Consider the following 15,054-nt stretch of genomic DNA (forward strand, 5'->3'; position numbering starts at 1 on the left):
ATTATCCTTCGCCCTCCCGGTACAATTTGCTTCGTATTACAGCAGCAAAACTAAATATGAGTCTTGGCAGGGACGGCGACGTCTGAAACCGCACAGACTTTGAAAAGTTTTTCTTGGACGGAGGAATCTTCTCAATAGGGCTGAGCAGGGGTTTGTGGGCACGGATAGACTTACAGATGTTTTTTCTCGAACGCTTTCCTTCCTCGGGCGCAGGAAAGAGGCGGCAGTCAGGCGTGCCGTTCGAGTTTTCAGCGTCAGTTTTGTTTAACGTCTGCTGTTTTATCCTTAGGTGGCCTCATGGGTCCAGATCTTGGTGGTGGAGTGGGCACCAGTGCTGGTAAGGACGATGTATATTTGCCATACATATATGTTTGCCGTCTCGTACAGACGGAGCCGCTTGGTTTGATTCAAAGCTTCTCTGTGCTTGACTGGTTCCTCCCCGGATATTTAGCCAGCGCACCGCTGTAGGATGTTGCGGCGAAGGGTCTTAAATAGTATATTTCATAAAAAACATCCTATGGTGGATTCTAATACGACGACGCTTTCAACACTTACGTTAGGTGAGAGGAAACATAACACGCCAGGATGTGAGGCTGCGCTTTACCACAAAAGATCAAAAAAGTGCTGTACTTATTTAGAGATATGAAAAAGATTAGGAAACCACCAACTGTACAGCCGGATGAGATTTAGTCAAACAAATTTGTGGAGAAAGTTTACACATTGTCACAGAGCATCGCTGCTTTTACTGAAGTATGAAGTAGATACAAAATTTCTTGGAAAGATATCTACCGATACTGATAGATACCGATAGTTTTGCTTTTTACATAAAATAATCACACAGTACGAGTTCTGATGTGTTTTTCCACCAGGATATAATCTGACCTGATCATCAGCTGCCGATACCGATTATAGGCCGATATATATTAGTGCATCCCTAAAGTAAAGTTTTCTCAATTTTAGACTTGACAAAATTATTTTATTAAGTTATTAAAGGAATATTTCACATAACAATGAAAACAAGTCCATCATTTCTTTGACTTTCTTTCAGTTTTCAGCATATTTAGAGTTACATTAAATCATATCCTGGTAGCTTTTCTAATGGCACATCATTGTTTAAAGCCCATCCATCATCATAATGTGACTCCAATATTTGACCACAAAACCTCTCACAAGGATCAATTGTTGAAGCTTTCCGTTGATGTATGTTTGTTATGATGGGACAATATTTGGCCTAGATGCAACTATTTGAAAATCTGGAAAAAAAAATATTGGGAAAATCGCCTTTAAAGTTGTCCAAATGACATCCTTAACAACACATATTACTAATGATAAATACATTTTATATATATATATATTTTACCGAGCCCCTAAGGTGACATTGGAGTAAAAAAAATCTAAAGTTTAGTTTCATGTGCTCACGCGAAACCTTCATGTGCACAATTTCTTTTTTAAGTTTAGTTTTGCGTGCTCACGTGAAACTTTCGGGCGCATGTGAAAGCAAAAGTTTTACATGTGCAACCAAAACTAAACATGGTAGTTTCACGTGCGCACGCAAAACTAACGTTTATTTATTTTTTGCTCCATGTCCCCTTAGGGGCTCCGTAATATTTATAATAAAAAATATCTTAATGAAACATCTTTACTTAATATCCTAATGATTTTTGGCTTAAAAATTGATGGGTCATTCCACCCAATCGGTGCCAGTTGCATGTTGTAATTTAATAACACACGTTTTACTTTTCAAAATAAGTATTGGTAAATCTCAGGTAACTAGTTTATTTTTTTTTAACATGGTTTCTTAATTGATTGAGGCATTTTGATAACTGGACTGAAAGAGTTTTTAGAATAGATTTAGCAAATACATGAGATATATGTGCAGTAAATGTGTGCTAATAGCATAAAGACACTTAGCAAATTCTAGTGATTTACCAAAATGTTTTATTTGAAAATAATCTTGACAACATCAAAGAAATAATATAGATAACAGGACTGTACATTCACAGTCATAGCATCAATATCATAAAATAAACAGAAAAGAAAATGAGAAACGTGACTTTTGATCTTTAAATGACATTCAGAAGATCCAGATGATGTCACTTCCTCTTGAATATGTGACTTGCGGGATATTCCTAAATTTTCAGAGGGGGGAACGTGTTGGGTAACAGGACTGAGTGAAATCCTGGGGACATGACTAAAATGTGCATTTTATCTAAAATATTATGACTTTTTTTAATGGTAAAAAATATTTAAAGCAAAGATGTGATATGGACCCATACAAAAAAATGCAAAAAATAAAGATATCTAAAGAATTGTTTGCTTTTTATTTAAAGGTATAGAGATAGAGAGCAGGGACAGATAAAAAATGCTAATTTTTAGTGTTCTATGTAGTTTTTATTAATGTTTTAAAATATTTAGTTAAATTTGGTGTTAGATTAACATGCAGGACACTTTGCTTAATAATAAAATGTTTTTTGGAGTTAGTTTTCATGCATTTTTATACTTTTAATATCCTGGGGACAGCAATGTTACCCATTTAGTGGAATGACCCTGATCATTTTGACCGCAAAAATGACTTTCTTACGGTATTTTTGTCTTGTTTTTAGTACAAATATCAAAAAAATTTAATCAAGATTTTGTTTAAGCAAAATGACCTAAGAAAATAAGTCTAGTTTTAAGACCAAAAAAATATACAATTTAAGTAAATGTGTGCTTAAAACAAGCACAAAATAATTGGCAATGGGACAAGATATTTTTTCATAAATTAAGAGTTTAAAAGTTAAAAGTTTTTTACTTAAAACAATTTTAAAGCATTTGCCAATTTGCTAAGCACAAATTTACTTAAACTTTATTTTTTTTTTAGACTTTTTTCTTTGGTCATTTTGCTCATCAAGAAAATGCATCTTGATTTAAGAATGTTTAGATATTTGTACTAAAAACAAGACAAAAATATGTAGGAAAGTCATTTTTTTGCAGTGAATGTATTGCTGGCCATTGCTCCTCATAACTAGTTTTGTGGTCCAGACATGTGTCTTATATAGAGAAAACTATTCATATTTTGAGTCGCGTTTGAGTTATTTTAGGTGAACTATTCCTTTAATACCAAGTAATACCGAGTAATGATTTCCTGAGGATTTGTGTAACACATAAAGACATGATCTGTCATATAAACCACAAATAATTCAACTCAATTCATGAATAACAATATATAAGGTAAAGACCTCTGCGGTGACCTTGAACCGGGAGTTTTGGGTAAAATCAAAAGGCTCAGCTAGATGTAGTTTTTAATTTCACTGGCTCTTTATAATTCATGTATATCTATCATTAAACTGTATTTTCTATTATTAAACAGGTAACGGCTACGGAAACCACCGCGGTTCCCCCGGTCTGCTGGTCTCTCCGGGGAGCCTGACGAAGACCATGCAGGCCAAATCTCCTCCGTCCATGAACATGAGCGGCCGTAAGCCGGACCTACGCGTCCTGATCCCACCTGGATCCAAGAACACTATGCCCTCCATCGTAAGTCAACGGCTGCATCTGTTGCACCCGCTAAATATCAGATAGGCTCACTAATAGACAGATTTACTTCCTTGATGGATTTGAAGTGTGCATGCATATGCTTAGGTTCTTTGAGAACCAAAAATGGTTCTTCCACCCCCTTATTTTTAACAAACACATGCAGTACAAGTTAATTATCACACATATTCAGTCTGCATCTGTTATTGAGATGGCACATGCCAGAAAAGAAGTTTCGAATTAAAACTAATTAGAATTTCATTCGTTTTAATTGCTTGCCAGTCGGAGGACGTCGACATGTTGCTGGTAAGTGTCTTCACGTGAGACACCTGTCAAACAGTCTTATACGAACAGAGAACCAAAATAACACATGCAAAAGTTTCACGTTGACAACCCTCTCGCTCACATCTTCATCTATCCAGTCTCTTTCCTCTGTTGCCAAGGGGACTGCTTCAGCAGTTCCCATAGCAACAGCGAGACCCTTTAGCAGAGGTTGGTTGGATGGTAGATGAATAACCGGGTGGAGGGGTAATAACCTGTTATTGGTGTCATGATCACCGGTTAAATGGAGCATAAATGACATCACCTGTGGATTTACCTGTATAGTTGCTTTCTGTCGCCTTTGTTTTAATAAATGTTGAAATAAATTTTCTTGTTTTATAGAACCAGAGAATAAATAATTCCCAGTCGGCCCAATCCTTGAGCACACCAGTGGTGTCTGTGGCCACGCCCACTCTGCCAGGACAGGGAATGGGCGGCTACCCATCAGCCATCTCTACCTCATACGGTACAGGTGAGAGCGGACTACAGTAGATATTCATAGAGAAAAGCACTGTTTCGTCATGTCTTAAAAAAACCTGCATTCAGATTGGACAATATTTGGCCAAGATATAAATATTTGAAAATCTAAATATTAAGAAAATCACCTTTAAAGTTGTCCAAATGAAGTCCTTAGCAACATTTATTACTAATGATGAATACATTTTTGATATATTTACAGGAAATGTAAAAAATATCTTCATGGCACATAATCTTTACTTCATATCCTAATGATTTTTAGCATTAAAAATTTATAATTTTGGCCGATACGATGTATTTTTGGCTATTGCTACAAATATACCCATGTGACTTATGACTGGTTTTGTGGTCCAGGGTCACATTTAGAGTTGATTTGATTTTTTTTAATATGCAAAAAAGTTACGGATCTTGAGTAATTATTATGTATATAATATATAAATACACACAACATACATGTTTAAATTTAAGCAAAAATTTTTTTTATTTACATATAAAATGTATTCAAATATAATATATACATGTAAATGTTTCTTAAATAGATACATGCATGTGTGTGTTTATATATATAAAATAATTACATACAGTGCGCACACATATATTATGGAAAAACAAACTTTTATTTTGTATGCGATTAATCACAATTAATCTTTTGACAGCCCTAATTTTTATTATACACACATATGTGTGTTTTGCATATTATTTTTATTAGGGCTATCAAAAGATAGTCACGATTAATCGCATACAAAATAAAAGTTTGTTTTGCATAATATATTTGTGTGTATTGTGTGTAATTATTATGTATATAATATATAAATACACACAACATACATGTTTAAATTTAAGAAAAATATTATTTATATATATTTTTATTTATTTCCATATAAAATGTATTCAAATCTAATATATACATGTAAATGTTTCTTAAATACATACATGCATGTGTGTATTTATATATACAAAATATTTACACAGAGTGCACACACATATATTACGCAAAAACAAACTTTTATTCTGTATGCGATTAATCACAATTAATCTTTTGGCAGCCCTAATTTTATTATACACATATATGTGTGTTTTGCTTATTATTTTTTATTAGGGCTATCAAAAAATTAATCGCATACAAAATAAAAGTTTGTTTTGCATAATATATTTGTGTGTAATTATTATGTATATAATATATAAATACACACAACATACATGTATAAAGTAAAGATTTTTTTTACATATATTTTTACTTATAAATTATTTATATATATATTTTTTATTTATATATAAAATGTATTCAAATCTAATATATACACATGTAAATGTTTCTTAAATACATAAATGCATGCGTGTATTTATTTATATATATATAAAATAATTACACAGAGTGCACACTCATATAACGCAAAAACAAACTTTTATTTTGTATGCGATTAATCACATTTAATCTTTTGACAGCCCTAATTTTATTATACACACACATGTGTGTTTTGCATATAATTTTTATTAGGGCTATCAAAAGATAGTCACGATTAATCGCATACAAAATAAAAGTTTGTTTTGCATAATATATTTGTGTGTATTGTGTGTAATTATTATGTATATAATATATAAATACACACAACATACATGTTTAATTTTGAGAAAAATATTATTTATATATATTTTTATTTATTTCCATATAAAATGTATTCAAATCTAATATATACATGTAAAATGTTTCTTAAATACATACATGCATGTGTGTATTTATATATACAAAATATTTACACAGAGTGCACACACATATATTACGCAAAAACAAACTTTTATTCTGTATGCGATTAATCACAATTAATCTTTTGAACGCCCTAATTTTTATTATACACACGTGTGTGTTTTGCATATTATTTTTTATTAGGGCTATCAAAAGATGAATCGCATACAAAATAAAAGTTTGTTTTGCATAATATATTTGTGTGTAATTATTATGTATATAATATATAAATACACACAACATACATGTATAAATTAAATATTTTTTTTTATATATATTTTTATTTATAAATTATTTATTTATTTTTTATTTATTTATATATAAAATGTATTCAAATCTAATATATGCATGTAAATGTTTCTTAAATACATACATGCATGCGTGTATTTATTTATATATATAAAATACACTCATATAACGCAAAAACAAACTTTTATTTTGTATGCGATTAATCACAATTAATTTTTGACAGCCCTAATTTTTATTATACACACATATGTGTGTTTCGCATATTATTTTTTATTAGGGCTTTCAAAAGATCAATCACATACAAAATAAAAGTGTGTTTTGCATAATATATTTGTGTGTATTGTGTGCAGTTATTATGTATAGAATATATAAATACACACAACATACATGTATAAATTTAAGAAAAAATTATTTATATATTTTTTTATTTATATAAAAAAATGTATTCAAATCTAATATATACATGTATGTGTGTATTTCTATATACAAAATAATTACACAGACCTCACACACATATTACCCAAAAACAAACTTTTATTTTGTATGCGATTAATCGCAATTAATCTTTTGGTAGCCCTAATTTTATTATACACACATATCTCATGTTTTGCTTATTATTATACCTGAAAAATTATTTCTGACCAGTGGTTAGTTGCTGTTACTTATAAGTTGAAATTGCTTAAGTAATTTTGAGAAGTTTAAGTAATATGAAAACATTAAAAAATATTAAGTTGAAATGATTGTAAAGCCAGTTTGATGGTACTTAAAAATTAATGGCAGCAAAAAAGAATTTTTTTATTTTTTATATTGAGTTTTTTTAGTACCCCCAAACATGTATTATTGTTTAGTTAGCTCAGTTCTTTAGATTAACTGTGTGTGTAGAATCAAAATCGCACCACCAGGTGGCGCCATTGGTTAAGCATTCTTACCCAATGCAGTAATCCATAAGATAAAGCACAATACAGTTCATATAATTTATTAAAGTTTTTTCTTTCCCCGTCTAGAGTATTCTCTCAGCAGTGGTGACCTGGCCTCTCTGACGGCTTTCAACAGCTCGGCTTCTCTTCATCTGGGTTCAATGACCGGCTGGCAACAGAACATGCAGCACTCTGGTCTTGGACATTTAGGGTGAGCATCATCCATACACATGTGTCCAAAACACAATTTAAAAAGTACAATGATGAAAATAATACTGTAAATGCTTAGTAAATGTTAACATTATTTAATGCATCAGCTATCATGAAAAAATAACAAACAATACTTCTACAGCATTTATTCATCTTAGTTTATGTTAATTTACTAAATACATTTTAAAATCTACTGATGTAATTACCCTTCTAGAAGGAATGTGTTAAAAACAACACATTAGTGTTGATTCTGGGACATCACAGTAAATGCGTTGTCCAAGAATCCACCCATCTCTGTGTATTTGTCAACATTAATAAATGCATTAGCTAACAATGAGCAATAAATAGTTTTAGCATTTATTAATCTTTTATTCATTGTGCATTAGCTAATGTTAATACACTCTTAAAAAGGATGTGTTCTGTTTTCACACATCTTTTTGTGTTACTTTTTACACAACTTATGTTTTAACACAAAATGACATTTAATGTGTTAAAAGCTTAACACAAAAAAACGTGTAAAAACTGAACACATCCTTTTTAAGAGTGTATTAACATCAGCTAAGGCACAATGAAATAAAACATTGAATAAAAGATTAATAAATGCTAAAACTATATATTGCTCATTGTTAGCTAACGCATTTTTTAATGTTGTCAAATACAACCTTTTTGTAAAGTGTTAACTTTTAATTCATTTTAACTTGTAATGCCTTTTTATCCAAAACAACTTACAGTGCATTCAAGCTTAACATTTTTGTCAGTATTTATGTTTGTTTCCTGGGGATCGAACCCATGATCTTTGCATTGCTCCATACCAGTCGAGGTACAGGAACTGATGTTATGGCTTAAAATTAGATGGTTTTGGAAACTATTTGGCATGTTAACTATACAAAAAAACCTGTGATTTTGCCTCCATCGGAGCACGCAAGATGTCTTTTTGGGTGGGAAATTCTCAAATCATACCAGGATAACACAAATTATTAAGTCCATTTTGGACCCCACTGTGTTCCTTTACCCCTGCCATATGGCCAATTTAATGCCGCGTTCCCACCAGCCGCGGTAGAGGCGTCAAGCGCAAGTGATTTCAATGTTAAGTCAATGTCAAGACGTGTTGACGCGCGTCTCGCGGCGCGATTGAGGCGTTTAGCGCGGCAGACGAAATTCCGCCTCAATCACGCAAATTGAGCGTTGCCGTGGCAAACGCACGAGTTGGAAAATTTTTACTTTGTCGGAAAAACAGGCCAGTTAACCAATCATGAGCTTGCTCTAGTAGTGACGTGATTACAGAAAGCGAATTTCCACGTGAATGTCTCGATGACTAGAATTTCACTCGTGAATGAAGCGAGTAAACTTAAAATGTTCAAGTGGCAAACTAGGCGCGGTAGATGCGAATTTGACGCCTCAAACGCGGTTGGTGTGAACCCACGGTAAGACCAATTCGCGTCTAGTTTGAGTTTTTGAACATTGAGTTTACGCGCTTCATAGGCTAATGAAATTCAAGTCATCAAGACATTCACGTGGAAATTCGCGTCATGGGAGGAGCTTCTGTAGTCACGTCACTACTAGAGCAAGCTCCTGATTGGTTAACGCGGTGCGTTTTTCCGCCAAAGTTCACATTTTTCAACTTGCGCATTTGCTAAATGCCTCATTCGCACTGCGAGACCTCCAGACGTGCGTCAACACGTCTTCACATTTACTTAACACTGAAATCACTTGCGCTTGACGCCTCTACCACGGCTGGTCTGAACGCAGCATAAGAAGTGTCTTTCAAAAGTAATAATAATATTTTGGGGAATAATGCAGATGCAACTCTCTCCAAATTAAAATTGCTGGTATTGTGCTCTTCTGTGAGCCTTGTAAAGGTACAAACTTGTCACTGAGACCGTACCCTTTTTAAAAAGGTACACCTTTGTACCTAAAGAGTGCATATTAGTACTTCAAAGGTACATATTTGTACTGCCCCAGTGACAGCTTTGGTCCTTTATTTAGCGTGAAGGCGACCCCATGCTTTTGTCCGGCCCGTAACCGTCTTTCATCTCTGCCCACAGGAACTGCACCAGCGCACAGTTATGTCAAAGCTCCACCCTCTCCCTGCCGTCCAATCAGAGCCTGCACATCAAATCCGAACCGGTTTCTCCTCCCAGAGACCGGGCGGGGGGCACCCCGGGGATCTACGGCCAGCCTCCACCCCCCCAGCAACAGCAGCAACAACAGTCTCAGCCGGGTCACCTGCGGCACGACGCGGGCCGCTCCCCCGTCGACAGCCTCAGCAGCTGCGGCAGCTCGTACGAGGGCAGCGATCGCGAGGAACACCGCCCCGATTTCCACTCGCCCATGGGACTGCTGAGATCCTCTCAGGACGAGCGGCAGAGCCCGTCCGTCAAACGCATGCGTCTGTCCGAGAGCTGGGCCTCGTGATGCGCCCGTCCGTCCGTCCGTCCGTCAGGGAGGGCTTTTCTATGTGGAGATTTCACTTTAGTATTATATTTGTTTCTGCAGCGTGTGAGTGCTACAATAAGTATTAAAAACGATATATAAGTGGATAAACAGGGAGGGTGGGCGTGTTTGTGATTTGGGGTTGGGGGCGAGGGACGTGCATCGCTTGTGCCATGTGTGGGAAAAAAACAAAAACACAAAAATATAAACATGCAATTTTACATACGTGTGTATGTATGTATACAAGCATACAGGATTTTAAAGAGAAGTCTGGTACTCTTGTTTGGTAAAGCTACTTTTTAGTTCAGTAATATATATAATGCATTATTAAACTATTGAAAGACGCATTGATGTGTCTTTGGGCTTCGAGTTGTACAAGTAATATTCCCGTACGAATCGGGGCCTTTATGTTCACGATCAGTGCTCACTAACTCGCAAATGTATGTTATCACAGACGTTGTTGTGTTGCAGGTTCAACGTATTTATGTAAATAGAGGATGATGAGGCTTTCGGGTAAATAAGCTGCCAGGATTTGCAGATTTATTTACGATTAACGGAGCGAGAGAGTCATTACGCACCATTTTAACACGACTTTTATTCAGGGGCCCGGGGCTGAGGAATAGACACGATTTAGCTTTAAAAATTCAATCAGGATAATAAAAAAAAAAAGAATTTCTATTGTAAATGTTGTTCATATTTAGATCTAAGAGCCATGTTAACAACTTTAACGTTCTCTGGGCCATGCATTGCCTAAATCCCCGGTGGAAAAGATGTACTATACATTTTGCTTATATTTTCATAAAAATGCAGAGCATTTGTTGCTACCTGTTGACCACGAGTCATAATGTGATTTCAAGCTTTGCCGATGTTGAACAGAGAGGTAAAGCTGTGTGAGCTCCAAAAATAAAGCCATATAAACTATTAAACCTTCGTCGACTTGTTTGTTTGCATTGTTATTCTTTACTCACATCTGACCAATAGTGAAAGGTTCGTCAAATAAAGGTGATTTCAATGTTGCAATACAAAGTTGGTCTAGTTTGGTATAAGACAGGGGTCTTACCGTCCACCATTTCATTTCAAGTGTTTCAAGTCACCTGTTAATCTACAGCAGAGGTGCCCAAAGTTGGCCCGCAATGACCTTTAATTTGGCCCATCATGCCACGTGAGATAATGAAAAAGGCAGGGTTCCCACATCTTAGTTAACTTCAAATTCAAGGACCTTTTAAGGACTAAATGTGGGGACACATTTCAAGTGAGAGCAAGGTTACATCGTGTTACCTTTTAAGATACATTGTTACAGTTCCCTTTCGAGGGAACTCGCGCTGCGTCACTGCGGTGACACTTTGGGGACGCCTCCAGGTGTAAGTGCATCTGAATATGAATATCAAATTCAACCAATGGTGAGGCTTAACGACAAAGACAGGGTGACGCGAGCCAGGAAGTATATCGCTATCTGAAATATTGCCAAAGACGGCGTTACAGGGACGCAGGAAGTATGGCAAGGGAGACGCAGCGTCTCGTTCCCTTCTTAGGCAACAACTTAGGTGTAACCAGAGATGTTTTCATGTGTCAAACACAACTATGCAAAAAATCATTTTGGTATGAATCAACATTCGCATACAGAAGATATAAGTATTTAAAGCGAACAGTTTAGCACGTGTGCTTAAAAAGTCTAGAATTTTTATGATATAATCCTACACTACACAGGGAATAATATGGATTTTTTTCCCCATAGAAAACTTTTTGCATAAAATAGATTCAAGCACTTTCAATGACCTGTATTTATGCATGCATATTTTCAAAAACTTCCCAGGGCCTTGGGAATTTTTTTTCCCCAGATTCACAAACTTTCAAGGACCCGTGGGAACCCTGAAAAGGATAAATGTCATTGATGGTCATATTTCTAATTAAGCATTTTCTAAAATGTAACATGTTTTGTTTTATTTGTACATTACAAAATTGAAATTTAATGCAAGGAATTAAAGTGAAAATGTTTTTTTAATGTACATGCATACTATAGGCTAATAATGGAGAGGTGGAGGCAGTGACACACTGACAGAAGGAAATTTAAAATTGATTGGCAAAATTTTTTCTTTTTTACATCAGTTACCTTTGAAAATAAAACTGCATTAGTTATGCATAAACAGAGTAATATTTGCTTATTTATTTTTTTAGTATTAGAAAATTATAAATTGGGAGATTCAGGGCTTTAATTTTAATATTACACAGCAACATTTACTTTCAGCCCACAGCCCTTAGTCAGGTTTGATTTTTGGCCCTTGGTCAGAGAAAGTTTGTGCACCCCTGATCTACTTCAACTCTTGAGACTCATTTAACTTCATGTTTGATGACATTTGGTCTGACATCTGTTCTTATATCTACCAAAATGATTTTGAATTTTGCATGCAACATCAAAAATCAATTATAGTTTGTTATCTCTAAAGGTTTGGACTTTTGTGTCTGTCACTTCACAGTCTGATCTAAGGTCAGTTTGGGTTAAAAATCTGCAAGAATTCTTATTGTTTGTAATTTTAGACTTGACAGTATTTTATATTTTCATTTATTAAATAATATATATATATATATATATATATATATATATATATATATATATATATATATATATATATTAAATTTTACATTATAAAAAATTAATGAATATTCAGATATATTTTACTAGGCCACCACTGTATTAATCCAAAGATCAAACAAACACTTTTTCATCTTTATTGTTTTTTTTACACCCCACAATATGAAGAAACGATGACTTTTATGATCCTGGACAGAAGACCTTTAATAAATGTATGTGAAAAGATAATCAGACAAATTATTTTACATCACAGAGGTAAAATATAAACAAAGCTGGTGCTTTCTCAAAAATGTAAATCGTGTTTATTTCATATTATTTGTTTCACACAAGGACGTAGGCTTAAATTGTAGGCGGACAAATAAATGTTTTAGACTTTGTTTGAATAAAAATATATGTCGATATATAGCCTAATGTTCGCACAACAGTCTATCACAAATTTCGACATAAATTTATCGATTCTTACATTCACACATCATATTAAATCCAATGAAAATCTTAAAAATCAGTCATTATGTGTCGTACATCATATTTAAACTAAGACCAATAATATAAGATTCAGAAATCACATCATGAAGAAATATGATTGAGGTAAAAACACGTTAATGCATTTGAATAGGCTATTATGTGCATCCTTGTTTTATCAGAGTTATTTTTTTATCCGATTTTTTCAACAAATGAGCTATAAATTAAACGACAAAATCAAATAGGCGACCGACATTTCCAATGCAACGTATTTGTTTCAATCCTCAATGATTTTACGTGCTTAAAGATTCAATCGTCTTTATTAATTTGAGCATTTCTCAAAACAAAGAAAAAAAATTATGCACGTTCTTTTTAGTTTTTGTTTAATGTTTCAGCCGTTTAATATTTTTATCCTAACTAACTTATATCGTTTAGATTGGATTGGATCTTTTAACCAAAAACAAAGCCGCAAAATTATTAATTTACTAAAGTTATTCAGCTTGTACACATTTTGTTAAACTGAATTAGTTTATATTTGGAACAAAATTAAATTAAATTAAAGCAATGTAATAGAGATGCAAGTGGTTAATTGTTTGTTCATGTTTAAAAATATTAAAACAAATCTGACAAAATCTTCCAAACTGTGCAAGAAATATAATCGTCGATCAACAAATGTATAAATTATATATAGAGATTCAACACGTAAAATTTTGTTTAATAATGAAGCAGAAGTGGTGTGTTGTAATATCATTTACACTGCCACCAGGTGTCGCTGCAGACGACAGTACACGTGTACTGACTCGTACCTGTATATATTAATGGATTTATGTCGAAAAGAAAAATAGACGAAATACAAAAGCTTAGCACTGACATATAACAAAAAGTTTTATATTACATAAAATAAATTAAACGAATAAAACGAAATGTTTTAAAAATATTTGTTATATAAAAGAACAGCTTAAGCACATTGTTTAACCAAATATTTAGTCCCCATTATGCATTTCTACGAGTAACTAAACGTATTTCATCTTAGTAAAATACAGTAAGGGACACTAAACTAAAGCATATATTTTACTGGCTTGGTTTTCAGTTTGAACAAAACCATTTTTGTGTGTCTGATAAAGGGTGGGGTGAGATTGGGAGTATGGTTGTTAAACGATTTTATCTTTAATACGAACGTCCAAAAATCTGCAACAAAACAACACACAATGACTAAACTGGTATTATGTTTCTTAGCCTATGTTTTGCATCACAAACTCTATACAAACGTGCCAAGCATTGTTTAATATATTTTATATTATACCATTGCGCATCTCTCTATTTAATATAAACTCTTGTGATGTGACCAATAATTAGTTTCGCATAAACTGTTTAAACTGTTGTTGAAACATCTCTCACGTGTCACTCACAAAGCATCTACATAACGAGCTAATTTAGACATGCGTAAAACAACATCTATATGAGATTTTCCATCGACTTCAACACATTCAGTCTGGAGGTACAATGAAGGCACATTATAAATCAATATTGATGATCAGGTAAGTTTTTACACATTTTATTGTATCAAATACTCAGTTTTTACACTCTTGATCTTGTTTAAACAGAAGATATTTATTAAAATACGTTTAAAAACCCGACTTTGATGGTTAAGACCTAAAAAACGAATGTGGTCGACAAAATGTATTTTTATGCCAAAATGTTCAACAATAAAACTTGACATTTAATGTTTAGCATTTTAGTTAAAAATATTAAAAGGTTAAAAGTGCTGAAATATGGTTACGCGCCATTATTTCTATTTAGCTATATTATTTACTTTAATCAAACTACTCACCATCAGAAGAAAAAACTTTTAAGTGCAAAACCTAAATTCAGAGGAGCTCCTGAAAGGAAATCTACAGTAATGGTTATTCTGCCTGGTGACAAACACAAAGCCACATCAACCATCTCATTACAAGCCTTAATTTTTTCACAATCATTGTCCACGTCCTTCCTCCAACGGCATTAAAATCCACAATATCTGGGTTTCTTTAGAAAAATAAAACTCGCTGATCAACATCCATCCCCATGCAAAATGTGCTAATTTTGGACGAGACATTGTTTCGAGTCTATGGTGGAGTCATTATGGCTTGATTTGCATA

At 33.7% G+C, this 15,054-nt stretch overlaps 1 protein-coding gene across 1 annotated transcript in view; it reads left to right on the plus strand.

Moving 5' to 3' along the window:
* The window catches only part of mef2ca (myocyte enhancer factor 2ca), a 51,632-nt gene extending 40,842 nt beyond the window's left edge, over window positions 1–10,790 (plus strand). Inside the window, exons 7-11 of the mRNA XM_065262333.2 lie at window positions 290–337; window positions 3,350–3,516; window positions 4,177–4,306; window positions 7,309–7,432; window positions 9,477–10,790. Coding sequence (XP_065118405.1) covers window positions 290–337; window positions 3,350–3,516; window positions 4,177–4,306; window positions 7,309–7,432; window positions 9,477–9,846 — 839 coding nt within the window. The 3' untranslated portion in view covers window positions 9,847–10,790. The remainder of the gene's footprint in view (window positions 1–289; window positions 338–3,349; window positions 3,517–4,176; window positions 4,307–7,308; window positions 7,433–9,476) is intronic.
* The last annotated feature ends 4,264 nt before the right edge of the window (window positions 10,791–15,054 follow it).

The sequence above is a fragment of the Paramisgurnus dabryanus genome, chromosome 10, assembly GCF_030506205.2.
Source record: "Paramisgurnus dabryanus chromosome 10, PD_genome_1.1, whole genome shotgun sequence".
Taxonomy (NCBI): Eukaryota; Metazoa; Chordata; class Actinopteri; order Cypriniformes; family Cobitidae; genus Paramisgurnus; species Paramisgurnus dabryanus.